Below are 19,941 nucleotides of genomic sequence, written 5' to 3'. Positions count from 1 at the left end.
TATTAAATTCTCAGGCTCTTTGAAAAGTGTAACATCCTCACAGCAACCCTAGAGTATAAATCGTGGCAGGGTTTATAACCCTGTCAACCTTTTTACAGGCTCAGAGAGGCTAGGTGACTGTACCAGCTCACATGGACCACACCGGCAAGGGCAGGGGCTTGGCCCCAGGCCTGCACTGCCATCCTCGGAGCAGGGAGTGGTCCTCGTGACCGGGCCAAAGTCAGCCAGTATTTGTCCCCTGTACTGTTTGGACTGTAAGCAGATCTTCTGGGCTTTATCGGTCACTGCATGCAGCACTTCATTCCCATTCACACCCAAGGGCCTGTGGAATGCTGCTGTCACCTGTGAGCAAGCGCCACACATGACTACATGGGGGTGCTGGGTCAAAAACCAGGAGTCATGCTTGGTTGCTGCTCCAACCCCAGAATTCCCCAGGCTTTAAGGGTCACAGGATATCCTCGTCCTTCCCTCACTGTGTTGCTTTGGTGGTCACATGCCATAATCGGTGGAAGGTGACATTGAGAACCAGAGAATCTTTCTTCAGTAGCTAGACTAACCTCTGGATACTTACCTTAGAATGGTTGAGGTGGGCTGGTCTTTGATATCATCACATTGAATGTCTCAGGAAACTAAGACCCAGAAAGCTTAGCAAACTTGGCAAAGATCACTCAGCAAGTTCCTACTACAGCCAAGGCATGGCATTCAATTTTCCTTAACCTGGTCTGATATGCTTTCCTCGGGACGGAAGTCTTTTTGAAAGAAGGTTCTAAAAGGCTTATTGTGTTCTGTAGCCCGAGTTCTCAGTAGATGGAAATTTATTCTTTGGTCATGTCTATGAGACCAGTTTTGTGAGCTGCCCTAACTCATCAGTCAAACTCAATTTATCATGTGGATACCAAAGAATGATAGAGAACTAACGCTGTCATAACCTCTGGGCAGACACATCCCTCTTGTCTGATGACTGTACAAAACACACTAGAGATGATTTGGGAAGTCCCAAACCAACATTCTCTAAACACTCCCTGTTATGAGCTGGTGACCACAGGAGACACCACCACCCAGGACAGATTCCATCCCAGGGAGAGGCCAGGGGCCCCTCCCTGTCTCCACTTCCTGATGCCCACCGAGACCCAACATCATACACTCTGTGCCCCAGGAGAGGGGAGAAGGCTCAAGGGAGCAGTTCTATGAGGAGAGCCTATTCACAGTGGACTCGAGGTTTTGCCCCTGGCTCACTACAGGACCTCAGAGGAAGAATGCTTTGCTTGTAGGTTGTGTTTTCCTCCTCAGCTTCCTCATGGGAGCAATTGAGGTGGACCCAGAGCCAGGAAGAAGCACCTGAAGAAGAGGGCCCCATAGTGAAGGTGAACAAGTGATACCTCAGTGGCTGTGGGTCAGAGCCCTGACTCCTCCCTCCCATACTGCTCTCCTCCATGGTCACTCCCAGCCCCAGCCAGAGCTTTCAGGGGAAACAGAGACCCTCAGAGGTAGATGTGGGGATATAGCAGCAATTAGTGGGCTCCAATAGGAGGGGAATCTCGAGGAGCCATGTGGGGACCTCAGCGGTCCCTGCCCCTGCCCTGCCCCCCTTCAGGAAGGTCTTCTCCCAGAGACAACTGGGAGGTTCTGCTATGAAAAAGAGAGTGGCCCTGAGAACCACTGTCCTCATGGAGACGCAAGAACACAGGAAAGATGGCTGCCTGAGGCAGGAGAAAGGCACGTGGCCTTCCCAGAGCCAAGCAAACTCTGGGCCTCTTTCTTGGAGCCAGTCACATGAATTCTTCAGTGCGCTGCCTCTTTCCATGCATGACCTTTTATGTCTGAAGCTGGCAGACTCATCTTGCCCAAAATACCACTTGCATCAGGCCACTCCCCTGCTGAAGAACCTTTAATAGCTCCCCACTTCCCAGGATAGCAAATCCAAATTCTAGGCTTGCTGGGCGACCTTGGGCAGGTCACTTAACCTGCCCTGCCCAAGGGTTCAGTTTTTGTTAATATTAAAAAAGGGAGAGGGGGAGGGGGAAGGGGGTCAGAGAGAGAGAGAGAGAGAGAGAGAGAAACAGAGAGAGAGATTGGAAACAATCCTCTTAGAAGTCTCTTTAAGCCAAAAGACACTAGGATAATCTCTATCATTCTGGTCTTAGAATTTCAAGATCCTTCCCCCACACCAACTCTGCCGCTGCTCAGTGGACCTGCTCCCTGCCCCCTGCATGAGGTGTGATGAGCCCTGACTTTGCCTCTGAGGACACTGCTCCCCCACTTGCATGCCTGGGTTTATCTTGATCCCACACAGCCCTTGGAGCTGCACCCCCACCCCCACCACCACATGAAACTTCTCCAGCCCACATTCACCTCTCCGTTTTCCGAAGCCTGTTGCTTTTATTACAGCTGCTTCATCTATTTTGGTACTTAATTCTTCTCCAGTGATTTTATGCAAATCCGTGCTCTCTCTCCAGAGGGTTCCTTCCTTTGGTTTATTATCTACCAGCCAGACTCAGCTCAACTCTGGTACTTAGAGGGTGCTCAGACAGTTAACTGACAGTAGCAAAAATGCAACCTGATGAAAAGGATGATTGACAATAAAGTCCTTAAAATCTATAAGGTACAGATGACATCCCAGGAAAGGAGGACTCCTGAGGCCCCCCCTCGCCCCATGCCGAGAAAAACCCCTTACCTGGGCATGCTGCTCAGAGCAGGAATTTGGAGGCAAGTGAGTGGGTTGGAGTGGGGGTAGGGGTGGGGACTGAGGCATCTGATGTAAAAGAGAATCTGACAAGGGAGTTCCAGGGATGGCTCAGCCACCAACTAGATAAGGGACTCTAGCAAGTTCCTGCCCCTCTCTCATCAATAACTGGAAGAATCTGGGCTACCAGAAGTTCTCCAGTGTTGCTTTCTACCCTTATTTGGAAAGAGTATTTCTAGAAGCCTGAAAGTCCTCCAGGAAGGACTCTAGGCCCCTGGAAAACAAATGTCAACTAGCTTTACTTGTTCTTTTTCTCTTTCTTTTTTTTTTTAAGATTTTATTTATTTATTAGAGAAAGAGAGGGAGAGAGAGAGAGTGAGCAGGATGGAGGGAGTGCAGAGGAAGAGGGAGAAGTAGACTCCCCACTGAGCAGGGAGCCTGATGTGGGGCTCAAATCCAGGATCCTAAGATCATGACCTGAGCCCAAGGCAGATGCTTAACTGACGGAGCCACCCAGGTGCCCCTTTACTTGTTCTAATAAGGGAAGAGGTATTCCTTTCCTTACATGATGTGTCTACCCAGCTCCCACCTTTGGCTTAACAGTGACAGGCCTGGAGTGGGTACATACCAAGGCAAGGACAGTCTCCTGGGGAACCACTGACCAGTTTAGGAAAATGAAATTCTAGCAAAATATTATACTTTACTAAATACAGTGATCTCTTGCCAAAGCTGTAGTTTTGAGATAATGCTTTCAGTTTTATACACCCAAACTTTCATAAAAGGAACCTATTCCTATGTGTATTGTTTGTTGAGCCCATTTCCAAGCTTCAATGAAAGCCGAATTATGACCTGTAATGCAGGGTGGTGGGGAAAAGCGCTGGCTTGGGATTCAGTCTCAGGACTGAATTCTGGCTCCTGTACTTATAGCTAGATGACTTTGAGGGAAGTTATTTAATTTCTGAGTCTCAGTTGTCTTATCTGTAAAATGAGGAGAAGAGAGTATCTTTCTTAGAGGGAAGCTGTTGTATATGTACAGTGGTTACTGTGGGGCTTGGTTGGCTCTTCTAGAGAACCTCACCCTGTGACTTTCATTTGAAGGGATCCTCAAATGTCATTGTCCCCAGTGCCCAATGGAATGACATTTATATAGTTTCAGAAGACAGGCATATTCATCCTAGGTCCCAAAGAGTCTCACAGATAGTGTTTTGGAGGAGTCTAAGCAGCACACAATAAAAAAAGAAGTAAATGGAGACAGAAACAAAGCATCCGGGAGCAAGAAGTAGCAGGAAAAAAAATAGAGCAGAAACAGATCCAAGACTTTGGATACTGAAATTATCAGACCAAAATTATAAAACTACTATGTTTTTAAAAAAGAAAAGAAAATTTGATATTTATGGGAACACAAAATTACTTTAAAAACTAACATGGTAAATTTGGTACAGAACTAAATGTAAATTAAATTTGAAAAATAAAACCAATTTTCAAAATCTTCAAGGATCAGGTTTAACAGCAACAGAGAGAATGAATAAATTAGGGCATGTGTCACAATAAATTACTTAGAATGCAGTACAGAAAGACAGAAAAGATGGTACAGTTGGAAGAGAGGCTAAGAGACGTGGTATATAAAGAAAACCAAACAAACATTTAACTGGCACTACAGAAGGAAAAGACAGAAATAATGGAGTAGAAGCAGTATTTCAAGAGCTACTGGCTGAGAATTTTAAAAATTTCTAAAAGATATCAAGCCACAGATTCAAGATATACTCTAAACGCCATGCAAGATCAATTCACAGAAATTAATGAAATAGGAAACAAACATACAATTTCAACTGTGGTATGTTTTTCCGAAGATGGCTCTGACATTTTCTCCCAGCCTATATACCCCTTTGCAATGTGACTTTTGCTACTCCTCCACCCAAGCAGTGAAGTCTATTTCCTTCCTCTTATATCCAGGCTGGCCCTGAAACCTGCACTGACCAATAGAAGTGACAGAGATGACTTTTGGGCATTAAGAGTTAAGAGGCCCTGTGGCTTCTATTTTTGCTAATCTGGAGCCCTGAGTCACCAGGTACAGAAGCCCAGGCTCCCCTTACAGGAAGGCCACATAGAGGAGCTCGAAGACACACCAGGACCAAGTCCCCAGAACACATCATTATAGATCCTCCATGTCAGGCCCACACATGTAGAACAGGGAGAAAATGTCTCAGCTGAGGTCTTCCCAAACTGAAGATCCACTGAATTTTGAGCAAATAAAATGGTTGCCATTTGTGAGTAAAATTTAAGGTGATTTGCTCCACAGCAATAGACAACTATGACATAGATCAATAAAGTCAAAAATTAGTTCTTTGCAAAAAAACTAATAAGGTAGACAAACCTCTGACAAGAGGAATCAAAAATAAAGGAAAAAGTCACCGGTAGCTAGTATTGGAAACAAAAGGGGGTGTGACTATAGAAGCTACAGATATCAAAGAGTTAAAAACAGAAATTCTATATAAATTTACATAAAACACTTGGAAATTTACTTGAAATGGACACATTCCTAGAAAAACAAAACTTTCCAAAGCATATTAACAAGAAACAAAAGATATGAATTCTATAGCCATTAAAAAAAATTGAATCAGTAGTCAAAAATCTAGCAAAAAAGAATATTCCAGGCCCAGATGGCTTTATTTGTGAGTTCTACTAAGAAAACTATGTATATTTACCCTTTGGCCCAAAAATCTCAGTCTGGGAACTTATCCTAAGCTATACCTCCAACAACATGAAAAAGACATATGCACATGATTATTCATGACAACACTACTTATAATAGTAAAATATTGGAAATAACCTAATGCCCACTTAGGAGACTCATTGAATATATGGTAAGAGTGGAATATTCTACAGTTGGAAAAAAATGAAAAAGGTTTGAATGTATGCAACATAATTTCAGAATATATTAAGTGAAGAAAATTTAGATACAAAAATTATAAATTATTTTGTCTTCTTGCACAAATGATAAAGTATGTTTGCAAAAAGAAACACAGAAAGAATATGAAAATAATGAAATTGAAATTTTATGTAATTTCAATGTAATTGAAATTTTAAATTACTTAAAAGAATAGGTGGAAATGGGATGAAAGGAAGGGTGAGAGAATGGGATGGGACTTCTCTGAGTATATTTTTTCACCTTAATATGGTTCAAAAGTCACAACTATGTTTTATATATTCAAAAAATAAAGTAAAATCAACAAAAATGGGAGAAATTCTATAACAATATAAAAAGAAACAAACTATATGCCAAATAGATGATACAACCATACAAAGAAAACAAAAGAAAAAGAATTAATTCAAGTGATTTTGAAGAAACTATTTTGGTCATATACCCTGAGTGGGATATACTCTAAGGGCAAAACAATGGCAAAGAAATTATGGTGGTGCTGTTGTTTCTTCCTCCTCTTCTTCTTCTTTTTTTTTTATTTTTTTAAAGTAGGCTCCATGTGAGACTTGGAATGTGAGACTTGAAATTATGATCCTGACATTAAGACCTAGGCTGAAATCAAGTTCATCACCTAACTCACTGAGCAACTCAGATGCCCAACTGACTGAGCCACCCGGGTGCCCCTATTGTTAGAGTGATTCTAATGTTATATTGTATGTATCATAGGACTCAGTAAATGAATAGATTTATTCATGTTTTTGTAACCTTGGTTTGCACTGTGAGGGAAGGACAAAAACCAGTCTGAAATGAGGGAAGGAGATGAAACTCCAATTCTAACTAAAGTTAGAGATAAACTGTATACATTTTTTTTTACATTTGTTTTTTAAAAAGAAAACTGTACTTCCTAGATCTGTCCACTGAGTGAGCTTGGACATAATGACACTCCAGCAGCAATGAACATCCCTACCACCTAGATACCTGGTTTCTAAATAAAATTTTCCAACAATTGGAACCTTGAAGAAATGGCTAATTGCATGGCTAAGATAGGAAAAATACAAGATTCATTGGAATAGGTTGTTTCATATAGCTAAAAGCTTAAAAATGGATGGGACATAGGAGACAGTGTGAAGAGACTTCGCTGGCCAAATCTGTAATTACATCAAAATAATGAATAATGATTTGAATGGATTATAATGCCCTGATTAATAAAAGAATCCATAAATCCATTTTGTATTAAAAAGAATATAAAAAGAGTGTGATAGAGAATATTTTTTAAATAGGGAATGCAAACTATCAATATTAGAAGGAATGAGAGGTATTTTTAAATCACCATTTTACAGTCACTCTGGTAATAATCGATTAAGGCAAGAATCATCAGTGGATGGAAAAACCACTGAGTATAAGAAGAGTCACATAATATCACAGTATCTCCTTACAAATAATTTATAAATCACCTGGGGGAAGTTTCCTTAACAAGGGAGAAATCTGGCAGATGCACTTTAGCCAAGTTACCAATTTAATGCCACCAATTAGGGCATTTACCAACATCACCTGTATCCCCAGTGTACTACATCAAGGACACAACATGATCTATTCTGTATTTCTGCCCAAAGAGTTTAATCCGATTCCAGCAAGGAATAAATACTTTGGACAAATCCAAATTAAAGTGCACACACACACACAAAATAGCCTAAAGTTTTCAGTGACACAAAACCACAAACAAACCAAAAGACTAAAGAACTGTTCTAGATTAAAAGAGGTAGAAAAGGCAGGGCAAGCAAATACAATGTATGGTCTTCAGTAAATCTAGTAAGTAATGACTGAAAAAAATGAATAATGATAAGTCAATTTATCACATTAACACATTTAAAGGAGTCAATCATATAATCATCTCAATAAGTGCAGAAAAAGTATTAGGTAAAATTCAACATTCACTCATCATTCTTTTAGAAACCTCTTAAACTAGTAATAAAATAGATATTCTTAGTTTCATAAAGAGTATCTGCAGAAAAGCCTATAGCAGACACCATACATACTGACAAAATGTTAAACATTTTCTTTTTTTTTTTAAGATTTTTTTATTTTTTATTTATTCATGATAGACAGAGAGAGAGGCAGAGACATAGGCAGAGGGAGAAGCAGGCTCCATGCGGGAGCCGGACGCGGGACTCCATCCGAGGACTCCAGGATCGCGCCCTGGGCCAAAGGCAGGCGTCAAACCGCTGAGCCACCCAGGGATCCCCTGTCAAACATTTTCTTTTTGAACTTGGGAATAAGGATCACTTCCATGAAAAATTGTAGTGGAGCCAGTACAAGGAGGCAAAAGAAAGAAAAAGTATATAGATTGAAAAGAGAGCAACAAAACTGTCATTATTGGCAGGATTGAGTATAGAGAAAAATCCAAAAGAATATACAGATAACTTATTAAAATTTATAAGAATGCAATTGGGCTCAAAATCAACACATAAAAATCAATTCTATATACCAATAAACATTTCAAAATAAAAATTTTAAAATCCACCTATCATACAATAAAATATCATATGCCTAAGAATAAATTAAACAAAATGTATGCAAGACCTCACCAAAGAAACTACAAAACCTTGAGAAGCATTAAAGAAAATAGATCTAAACATGCTCTTGGTTTGGAAGGCTCAGTATCGTAAAGATGTTTGCTTTCCCCAACTTGATATAGAACTCAAATCAGTTTTGATCAAAATCCCAATTGTCTTTTTAGGGGTAGAAAGTGACAGTAAAATTTATATGGAAGTTCAAAGTCAAGTCATTTCTAAGAAGAAAAAAATAGAAAGACCTCTTTTCCCAAATAATAAAACTTACTATAAAGCTTAATTAAGAATTAAGACAATGTGCCATTGGCACAGGGGTAGACAAATGAATAAAGCCAAGTTTTGAAACAATTGCAAGCACATCCAAGCCCTTTGTATAGGAACAGAGGGTGCTCTTCACAGCAGTAGGGAAACAATGGACTTCTCCATAAATGGTGCTGGGATAACCTGTATTTTCATGAAAAAAAAAAAAAAAAGTAAAATTGGGTTCCCCTCTTACACTAGTCACAAAAAATCAATCCCAGATGTATTAAAGACCCAAATGAGAAAAGCAAATTTATGCAGTTTTAGAAGGAAATACAGGCTAATGTCATGATGTCAATATAGGAGAGGTGTTCTTAAGACATAAAGGACACACAGAAGGGAAAGACTAAAAACTCTTAATAAAAGGTGAAAGATTGATATGATCTGAAGAGAAACCAGAGCACAAGATTGAAAACTTTAGAAATAAAGAAATTAAATATCAAACAGACAATGGCCAGACCACTGATGAATGTGAACTCTGACCTGAACATCAGCAGCTGGTCAAGGAAGCTCAACCACCACCCCCACAGCTATTAGCCCAAAATAGTGAGGATGCTGTGTTTCCAGCTTCCCTACTTTTTGTCTCTGCTTTCAACTCAGGACCAAAGAAAGCCAAATATGGTCCCAAAAACAAATTGTGTAAGATGTCTAGCTAGAGTCAGGCTAATGAGCCTGCCTTCCTCTGTCCTTCTAGCAAAAACAAAGCAAAGCCCATAAAATAGTAGTATTCCCATTTTAAGGATGAGGTGAAATCAAGGTCCAGGGAGATAGAACTCACCCAAGGCCACACAACACAGAGAACTAGAACCCCGATCTTAGTGGTTCCTTGCTCCTATGGCTTTTTTTTTTTTTTTTTTTTTTTTTGCACCACTCAGCTACTGCCCATCAGCACTCCTCACTTAGCCCCAGACCTGCCTCTTGCCCCACAGCCATCGGCACTTGAACCCTAGCATTCCAACCTGCATGCATCTAACCTGTGCATGAGAAAGATATGTTCCTCTCTCAAGCTCTGTGCCTAAGCAACATGGGACACCAGCAGGTTGACCCACTGGTTGCCCTCTGAGCAAAAGGCAGACTTACCTTGCCCCAGAAGCAATAGTAGCCCCAGGAGGAAAACGTGTGGCTGCAGCCCCATTCCAGAATCCGTCAGGTGTCCCAGCCTTGGATGAATCATTTGCACAGATGGAGATTACCACTCTTTCTTGTGCTTTTATGCTTCTCTGTTGTCTGATAGCACACCTGTCATAAATTTTACTATGTTCACCTTTGAAAGGGGGCAGTGGCCAGCTGTAAATGATAAATATTAACATTTAGGCAGAAGATTTCTCAAAGTAGATAGGTCAAAGATGGGTAGCATGTTCTAGACAAAGGCATCAAAGGGCTGGGACCACATAGCCTCTTCAGTATGGCCTCCCAAGGTCATGAACATCCAAAGATCACCAGTGTCAGGGCTCTGGCCTGCTTGGAGGAGCTTAGGACTGGAAGTATAGAACTGGAATCCCAGATTGACAATAGCTGTGAGATCTTGGGTGAGTCCCTTAACGTGGCTTTGTTTCCTTCTCAGCTGTAAGCTATGGAGATAAAAGCCATAGGTAGAGTGAAAGTACTTTGTAACAACTGTAAACCCTAAAGTTCCCTCCTAAATGTGACATCTTATTGTGAAATGTGTTCCCACAGTGTCTGAGGAGTGCAGCTGGGTTCCCTGGTCTGTATGATTCAGAGAGGTTTGTTTCTGTCCTCACCTCCAAAGCCACAGGTGGCCAGGAGTGTTGGACTGATGTGTATGCCACACATCGATTGTCTGCATGTTGAATTGAGAGATACAAGCCAGAGGTGAGCCATTGGAACTCATTTGACAGAATTAGCATTTTGCTTTGGGCAATCAAAGTTGAAATGCTGGGAAGGGTCTAAACTGGGCAGAAAGAGTTGGAATTTAAAGCCTGGGTGCCAAAATACCTGAGGGGTGAAATTCAAATATTTTCCATAAATTTCAAGTAACATTTGCCTTTGGGTAATACGGACTAATATATTTAAATTATCCTTGCATTCTGGCCATTGTTAGGGTAGCAAGGCCGAGAGCCAGACTTCTGAGCTCCAGCTAGGAGTCTGGAGCTTGTTCAACCTCAGATCTTGATCTGCTGACATTTTTTCAGTATGTTTCAAATCATAGTTATACGTTGGTTGTCTTGAGTATAAAGTAAAATCTAAGTGGCGGCCTTTTGTTCCTGGCTCTCTGACATTAAGATGTTGTCTTCCTTTCTAATCTGTTCAATATAATGTGACTTGTGGGTAACCACTGATTTAGCCGTGCCAAAGCCTCAGCCTTAGAGCCGCACAGAGGGCTCAGGTCACACCAGGCATGTGTGGGCACTGCTACAATGGGCCCAGCTGGCCATGGGATCGTTCCAGAGCCCAGAAGAGAGGAATACATGCAGAGTATGTAAGGAAGAAAAAAATATACCCAAGGAGTGGTATGTAGGGGCCATTTGGGCACAGATGCTCCTGAACACTGGACACTAGTTATCTTCACTAATTGCCCACAAGCCCAACAAGAGACCCAAAGCTACAGACTCACTATTAAGGATGGTAGGAGTCCTTCCCAGCTCTATGCCACCAGCAGCTTTAAGGAGCATGCCTGAACCTACTTGGACTGAATGAAAGGTCACTGGCCCCCACTTAGCTTGGGCCAGTTGGAGGTGGGATGGGACACATCATGGGAAATGGGCAGAAATAGCTTGGCTTTACAATGCATGTATTTGTTTCCACCACTTAATGCTTCTCTGTACAACCACCATGGCCCAAATGGGTTGGCAAGCACATCAATCTCTAACCTCTTTTACATTTAGAGACATTGAGAAGTGACTTAAAAATACTTTTAACCTTTGCAAGGCATTTTGTTATAGGACAGACTGAATTCTCTTAAATATAAGAAATCTTCGAGTCCTGTCAACACATCAAAGAATCCTTATCAGCTGTGAGGCAGTGGGGGACTAACACCTCTTGGGCACCCTTTCCAGGCACTGTGGGTGCTCTTCACATGCATGAGGAGCTTATTTAGAGCAGATGCATCTATGTGATCTATTAGCAGCTGTGAAAACACAGGGGCCAGTACTTGTCAAAAGCCAGAAATAAGCTCCATCACTTTTTAACAAACATTTCTTCTCTGAGTTTTGCTACTAAGATGTCCTAAGAGGACATATCCCAGAGGAGGGAAGATGCTTCATTTCAAATGTTAGCAACAATCAGCAGATGTTCCTTTTGGGAAAGGCACAGGCACACGGATATCTTGGTGACTGAACAAGCCTGGTGCTTACAGTTGTCAAGAAATCCACAAGGGGGTGCTAGACCAAGCCTTGGCCTCAGGGCCCATGTGGATTAAAGCAGCAGTGGCTTCCGAAGAGTGTTTTCCAAACTGGGGTTACAACCTATTATTATCCCATGAATTTAATTTGGTGGACTCATCAGTAATTTAAAAAAATTAAATAGAATATAAAATACCTGAAGGCATTGCATACAGTAAGGGTAAGTGATGTTTTGGGAAACTCCTTTCAGTCACAGGCAGTGATGCAAAATGTATTTCTTAATATGGGCCATTAAAAAAGAAATTGAAGACCACTCCCTCAGACAGCAGTAGATCAGTTCCATAAAGAAATCCCTATGCTCCAAGAAAAAACAGGTTTGTTCTTCTCTCTGGTTAAAGATGCAGCTCCACCAAATTCCCTATGCTAGCAGCTAAGACAATGCCTATGATTGGCTCTGAGCCTTGGGAAGAAAGTACAATTCAAACTTTTTAGCAGTTGTGAGAAGAGAGTAAGTGAAATTGTCCTTTATTTATTTATTTATTTATTTATTTATTTATTTTTTTATGATAGGCACACAGTGAGAGAGAGAGAGAGGCAGAGACACAGGCAGAGGGAGAAGCAGGCTCCATGCACCGGGAGCCCGACGTGGGATTCTATCCCGGGTCTCCAGGATCGCGCCCTAGGCCAAAGGCAGGCGCCAAACCGCTGCGCCACCCAGGGATCCCTTTTTTTTTTTTTTTTTTTTTTTTTTAACGAGGCAAACCTAGACCCTGTCTCCTGAGTGAGCTCTGCCAATGTGATGGAAAGTATATGTTGGTGGCCTATCATCTAGGACAGGATGGGTTCTCATTGGTGCCTATTCTACAGAAGACCCACAGCTTGAAGGGGAAGGTACACACCAAAACTGTAGGAGGGGTGAAACTATCTATCTCAGAATAATCTGCACTGGTGCCAGTAATACCCTGAGAATTGTCTTCTCCAAATGATGGCTTTTCTGAAGTGCCTACTTGCCCTCACCATGACAGCCTTGTATCACTCACTACTTCTGTGTGGAAATAGTCCTATATCCTTGGTGGGATTCCTGAGGGAGAGGCTGGGCCTTTTGCTTATTGCCATTTGGGCACCTCCAGAACCTCTTCCTACAAGAACACCTAGCTCAATGTCCTATGCATAAGAGACCCTCACCTAATCTTTATTTGTTGGTTGAGTATTCTTCAGAGGTAAGAAGACAACTAGTTTAATCAAGGCTGTGTTCTCCAAGAGCCTTCCCAGGCACAGAAGTACAAGGAGGCTTGGCTTAGGAATCTCCAAACACAAATAACATCCAGATGCCAGTGTTCCTCTGTTGATACAACACAAGACCTGTGTGTACACACACATGCAAACATTGTCCAACACAAGTAACTGAGCTTGTTTAATTTCCTTTGGGCAGAGGCTTTGCTTATAATCAAACAAGAAGTTTAAGGAGTAAAAATAAGAGGCAAAATTAAGAAGGGACTAGTAACACGTATCTTAAAAAATTTTTTTTTCAAATATCCCAGCCTTATTAATAAAAAGAGAAAGAAAAACAGGGCAAATCCCAGCAGAACATGCATTCCATCAGACCTGGCCTTCTTGTTCTTTGCTATTCCCAGCAGCTAGTAGGTTGCCTGTGGTAGCAGGCATTCACTACATGTTGGATGAATAAATAAGTGAAAAGCAGAATAAAAGGAAGACACCAAGACTACTATAAAAAAGATCAGCTCAATGGGACAGAATAGAAAAGATGAAAGGGGTAAAAATTATGTTTTGGGATAGAAAACTGAGGAAAAAGGGAAGCACATGGACCCAATACCATGAAGCATGATGGAAAAAAACAACAGAGAAGTAACATGGAGGCTCACACTTGTGGCTCTTCCCCCAAGGTCACACTGTTATTCTCCTATGCAATGGTTCTCAATCTTGGCTGCAGATTGGAATCGCCTGGGAAGATTTAAGACTTCACCTACAGACATCCTGTAGATGTCATTTTTAAAATTCACTGATGGATTCCAGTGTGTAGCCAGGGCTGAGCTCCTGCTCCAGTGAAGCCAGGGCTGCCTGAAGCCCAGCACTGAAGGATGGAGAGGGCTACATCTCTGCTGTTGCAGACAAGCCAGAGGTCTACGGGGCATGGCCTGATGCCCGAACAGGCTACCACAGCTGACACAATTGGACTGACCAGGTGGCCTCTCCCGAGAAGAACCCCATAGGAACGCAGGGAGAGGGGGAGCACTGGGACTTATCTCTCAGAGGTCAGGGAGTAGATTGGAAAGAGCCAGATTCTGGTGCCTGGAGAGGCCCAGTCACTGACCACCAGGGCTAAAGTCCTGGATCAACCATATCACCCATTATCATCTGCAGCCATATCCTCTTCCGCATGTGTTAGTTTCCTGATCTGTGAGTTTGACACATACATTCCATTCACTGATGTACAGTGTGAAGAATAGGACCATGGCAGGTGGGGAAAGGGTAAGATGAGCTGTCTACTCAAGCATACAAGGTACTCTCCCTCTTGCAACAGTCATTTCTGCAAAATGGTAGTGCCCTTGACTGACCCCCATTCACAGATGGGGAGCTCACAGCCCGAGCTGTGACATCCTCTAAGTCACACAGCTACACTGCCCATTGCTCCCCTCTCTCACCTCTCCCATGATCTCCAGATTCAGCCCACCACAGCTTCCCAAACTTTATGTCTCCCCACACATGGATGGTGGTGATATTTGCACAGCACATAGGGTGAGCAGATAGGACAATGTGTGCCCTGGATAATTAGCTGGGGGTCTGGGACAGCCCCAGGCCCTGCTCCTGGTGGGCCCCTAGGGGGATCAATTTCTTTGCCCATCTGTACCCCTTACTACATTTACCTCTAGGTGAAGACTAAACAGCATTTGGTGAGAACCTACTAGGTGCCAGGAATCTGGCTAATTGAACTCATAAATGTCATCTTATTTAATACTAGCTATATTCCCCCAGGGGGTTAAAAGTCTCAGTTAGAGTCACTCAACTGGTAGGTTGTAAAAAGGAGTTTCTGATCCAAGTCTTCTCCCTCTATATCTATTAGTTTCTCTCTGCATGACAGAGATGCTCCTGGTGAAATGGTCTTAAGAGTCTCTTCTGGAAAGAAGCCCAGGTAAGGCTCTTCATTCTGCATTGGTGGAGAACAGCCTATGATTCATACACCAAGTCCGGCAGGAGAGTCTGGCAGTGTGACTGTTCCCTCCTAGGTGAGGAGTCTGAGTGGACCACCCCGCCTGACCACCACCCAGCCATGGCCCTCATCAACCTGTGGAGGAAATGTGGCTCCTCTTGGTGGAAGCACCATAGGCATCCTCCTTGGTACCACCTCAAGAGGACCAGAGAACCAAACAGGGATGCTCTGCTCCATCCCAGCTGCTGGGTCCCAGCCCAGCTGTGACCTCCTTTCCCCTCCCGAGGAGAATCCCACCCAGGGGCTGGAAAGAAATAGGGATGAGGTCAGAACTGGTCAGAGGGCACCTGTACCTTAATAGCCACCCAGTCAGTCCCCTCCACCCCTGTTGCCGAGAGGAGGAAACTGAGGCAAAGAAAGAGACAGGGCCTGAACTAGGTTTTGGATTTCCTAATTCAATTCTGGAGCTCTTTCCCACTCATCATGTAGCGCGGAATCACTGACCACTTGCAGCAATGAATTTTCAGTCCAGTTTTACATGTAAGAGACTAAAAACCCAGAGAAGATTAGTGACTTGCCCAAGGCTGCTTAACTACTGAGGGTAGCTTGCCCTTTCCATCACAGCCCAGCAGTGGTCAAGTTCAAGCTAGAGGGATTCCACACAGACCTCACTCTAGCAGATACCACGTAAAGCCCAGACATCTTCATTCTGGGAAGGAAGATTCCATGACGATAGGCTGGCTGGCATGGCCAGTGGACACTAGCACACAGGAAAAGCTCTCCCCTGGGTCTTCTAGAGCTGAGACCCCATGTAGCAGAGCTGGTGGAGTCCTCCGCCAACCAGGGGGATCTCAGGGAACTTCTGCTATGTGGCTAATCTTTCTCTTACTCAAATCCCTTTATATCCTGTCCGTGAGAGTTGTGATCCATTCTTCAAATCCAAAGGGAACAACCAAAGTCTCCCAGACTTTCCTGGGAATCTCTCATGTTTCAGACCATGCTGGAAGGCTCCTGGCTCCTGCAGCTCCAACCATCATGCATTGACCCCACATGCCTCCCTGACCTAGATTCAGAGCAGAGTATCTGCTTGGGAAGGCTTCTCCTGGACTAGGGATCCAGAGAAGGAAGACAGCTTCTCCACCACGTGCTAGGGCAGCTTATGAGCTGGGGATGTCCCTCCAACCACACTGCCACTCCAGAATGGAGCCTCCGGGCCTTTGGCTGTGGGCAGGGGATTGCTGTGGCATGGTGTCACCTGCTTGCTACCACACTGGGCTTTCAGCCCCACACCCACGCTGCACGTGGTGTTAATAGTTTGATAATGATGATGATGCACAAGTGTACTTGTTTTGCCAGGTCTCTGGGCAGGCCCAGTGTTTACCTTTGATTGCACCACTTGGGGTGAGGACTATGGCAGGGAAGAGAGTAAGGCTGGCCTTCTGTCTCAGGACCCTCATGCGTATGAGCAGGCTGGGCTGGGGTCATGGTGGGATCTGTGCTGAGCTCTGGCCATCAGGACAGCCAGGCTGGTCCAGTAGACACCTCAGCTTGTTTCCCCACTCCTCCTGAAGGAATACCTTTGTGTCTCTGCCTCTGGGCACTGCTGGCTGAGGCAAGCCAGCTTGTTGTTCCTTTCTTCTTGGGTTCAGGAATGGCCTTGTTCATAACTGGAGGATTAGCATCCAAAAGAGAAAACGTGAAGAAAACAAATTTTCATATTCCATATGTCTTATAACCCACAGAAATGTTTAGAAACTTGCCCCAGATCACACAGAGCAGGTGGTGAAGAGAGATTTTTAATACCAGTTTTTTTGCTCCAAAGGTCAGTTCCTTTAACCTGAGATGCTTCTTCATTTTTGTGTGGGTTTTTTGTTTGTTTGTTTGTTTTTTGTTTTGTTTTTTTTTTCAGTTCTTCCATCGACCCTGGAAGGCTTCCTAGGAGCATGTGTGACCAGGAACATGTGGGAATGTGGGACTTGATTGCAGGCTCTCTCAAGGGCAGCTGGAATCTTGGTGTGGTCTCTGTAGGAATCCTGGATGAATCCTTCCACTTCCCACTCACTTTCATCTTTGCTTCTGAGAGCCATTTGAGCCAAGTTTCCAAGTGTTCCTCTCTATTGACATTGAGATCCATGTTTCCTGAACCAGAGTGAGGCTCCATGTTCTTGAAATTTAACATCTCTTCCAGGACCAATCCCTGGTGGCTGGCCACCCCAATCTTTCACCCATCCCATCCCTGAGGTGAATTTTCAGAATATCTTCCACTATTTGGTCTCAACTCCTCACTTTGGTGTGGCTTCTCCTCCCACTGCTTTGCCAGAAATGTTCTATGGTCAACAATTTGTTCAACTCCATGGATAGCAAGGTCCTCAGATTTAATCTTACTTAACATTTCAGGAACATTTGACAGCCGACCTCTCCTCCTATTCTCAGAAAACTGTCCTTGGTCTCTATGTGTCTAGTTTTCTGGTTTCTTCTTCACAGCTGTGCCTTCTCAACCTCCTTTGCCAGCCCCTCCTCTGCTGCTGGAGCTCCTCAAAAATCTGGCCTGCATCCTTCTCTGTCTGCCTCTCGAGGCAATCTCACACATACACCCCATTTAAAATCATTTAAATTAAAATTCATTTAAAATCTATGTGCCCCATGATGTGATGAGCAATGGGTGTTGGCAAATTGAATTAATAATAAATAAATAAATAAATAAGTAAATAAGTAAATAAATAAAATAATATAAAATAAAATAAAATAATAAAATAAAATAAATCTATGTGCCCATGATTTCTACACTTCAATTTCCATCCAGGCCTCTTTGCTAACCTTCAAACCCTGCAAATTCATTCACTGATTCAACATCTTCACTTTGATGTTTCATATGCACCTCAAACTTGAGGAATTGAGAACTGAATATATGATCCTCCTCCACTCATCTGCATTCTTATAGGAAAGGGCAATGGGGTTGTAGGCAGATCCAAGAACAGTCCTGGAAAATTCCCTCTCCTCAGCCCTAACAGATATCATCAATTGCTTAGTCCTGTTGATTCAATATCCTAAATCACCTAGTGAACCTACTCACCATTCTCCATCTTCACTGCCCCTACATGGGCCCAGGCCACCATCTCTGCCCCCCTGAATGGCTGCAAGAGCTATTCCTAAGTCTACTCTTTTTTTCCTCACCCAGCAGCCTGATAATCTTTTCAAAGTGTGAGCCCAATGTCACAGCCTTGCATAAATCCCTTCAATAACACCCCACAGCATTTTGGACAATTGCCAACTGTCTTGATATGGTTAAGAAGGCCCTGATTTCCTCTTCCTCTCCAGCTTCAAGTCCCACTCCTGGTTTCTTCTCTGACCTCAGGTCCACTGGCCTCCTTTCACTTCCTTTTTTCTTTTTTTAATTAATTAATTTTTTTTTTTTCCTTTCACTTCCTTTTGCCACCCCCAGAGCCTTAATACAGGCTGTTCCCCCTGTCTGGAACTCAGGCCACCCCATTCTCCTCCCCATTTCTTGGCCTCACTGACTCTCCTTTCAGAATTAGTGTAAATACTTCTTCCCAAAATGTTTTCTCAAGTCCAGTTGATGTAAGGCCCTGTCTCATGCTCCTCTGGCCCCCTGTTCTTCTCCTCCAATACTCAGAACAAGTAATTCCAAGTGCGCTAAGTCTATCCTGTCTGTCCACCCATGAGTTCCATGGGAGGGCAAGGACCAAGTGGTTTCTTGCTGTGTCCCTTTAGCACAGGACCTAACATCAGCAGGTGCTCAACAATTGCTGCATGGAAGAAAATGCCCAGTCTTGCTCCAGTTACTTCTCTGGGGTCCCCAATGAACAGAATCAAGTCCTACTTCACAGTAAATGAACACTCCTGCCCTCTCTGGAGCTCCATTATACAGCTTACTTCATCTTCTCTGGTATTTAAAAGCTGGCCAGTTGGAGCTGTTTCTTTTGCTAAAAAGGGTATGACCTGTGCTTCATTCTCTTTGTACCACTTGCATGGTCCCTAATATAGTGGCTTTGCACACAGTAGGAAACTGTCCCAAGAATTGCACTCTTGGGATCAAGAGCAACACATGACTATAAAGGAAGGGGACCCTGCTTGGCCTCTGCCTGGGCCAGATAGCCTCCTATGCCCGCCAAAGTTAAGAAATCTCTTAAAATAGTCCTCCTAAAAGAACAGAAAAACCTGAAAATTTCCCAAGTCTTGTAAATTATGGATAGCAAGCCAATCAAGGACTGCCAAATGTCAATTAGAGTCTCCCCTGCTTCCAAAAATCCACCCCCCCCACACACACACATTAGTAAAATGCTTGCTTGCCAGAGACTATCAGTATTTCCTCTTTTTTTTCCCTCTGTAAAACTTACTCTCCTTTCAGACACCTTTGAACCCCTGCTGAAATGTAAGTGATTGCAGATGGTTCCCTTGTGGCTGTGAGTTTATAAATAAACAGCCTTGGCTAATTTTGTCTCTGGTCTTGTTTGATTTTTGGCTGTAATCTTGGTGCTGCAGCTCAGATGCAGCCTGACCTGCTTGTTGCCTTGGACCTTGGCTGTTGCCCAGGTGTGGTGCCCACCAAGGCCTCTTCAGCCTCCCTCTGACCACAGAACACTGACCACATCAACAAGCAAGTCTGCACTGTGCTTCAACTCCACCCTCTTTAGGTTGAGTTCCTTTGTTGTTTTATTCACTTATCAGATGGTAGGTATTGTTATTTAATTAATGTTCCCTTTGAGGTTTGTGTCCCTAGTGATTTGCTTCTCCCTGTCCCTTTGTTTTGTCCGTGTCCTTAGTGTTGTTTTGTCATGAGGAGGAGAATCACATCACGGCATAAAAGCATCATGCCTATAAGCTGTCTGTTTAAGGTGGGCTCATACACTGAAGAGTTGGCAGTTCTCCCCAGACCAGCACCCTCTGAGGACCAGTTTTGCTGTGGGTCACCAATAAAACCAGATGAGGTTGTCCTCTCATCCTGGCCATTTGTCCTAAGAGCTTGGTTTTGATTC

General features: G+C 43.3%; 1 protein-coding gene across 5 annotated transcripts in view; it reads right to left on the bottom strand.

Annotated features, from left to right (window-relative positions):
- The window catches only part of PLB1 (phospholipase B1), a 137,472-nt gene that overhangs the window by 107,655 nt on the left and 9,876 nt on the right, over window positions 1-19,941 (bottom strand). For all 5 annotated transcript variants that reach the window (XR_003139840.3, XM_049095933.1, XM_049095932.1 and 2 more), the window contains exon 2: window positions 9,554-9,760. Coding sequence is in view for 4 of the 5 variants with exons in the window: in XM_049095933.1 (XP_048951890.1) it covers window positions 9,554-9,647 (94 nt within the window). In the remaining variant the exon portion in view is untranslated. The remainder of the gene's footprint in view (window positions 1-9,553; window positions 9,761-19,941) is intronic.

Source organism: Canis lupus, chromosome 17 (assembly GCF_003254725.2).
Source record: "Canis lupus dingo isolate Sandy chromosome 17, ASM325472v2, whole genome shotgun sequence".
Classification (NCBI taxonomy): domain Eukaryota; kingdom Metazoa; phylum Chordata; class Mammalia; order Carnivora; family Canidae; genus Canis; species Canis lupus.
Note: the sequence above shows the minus strand (reverse complement) of the source record. Positions and strands in the feature narration are given on the sequence as shown.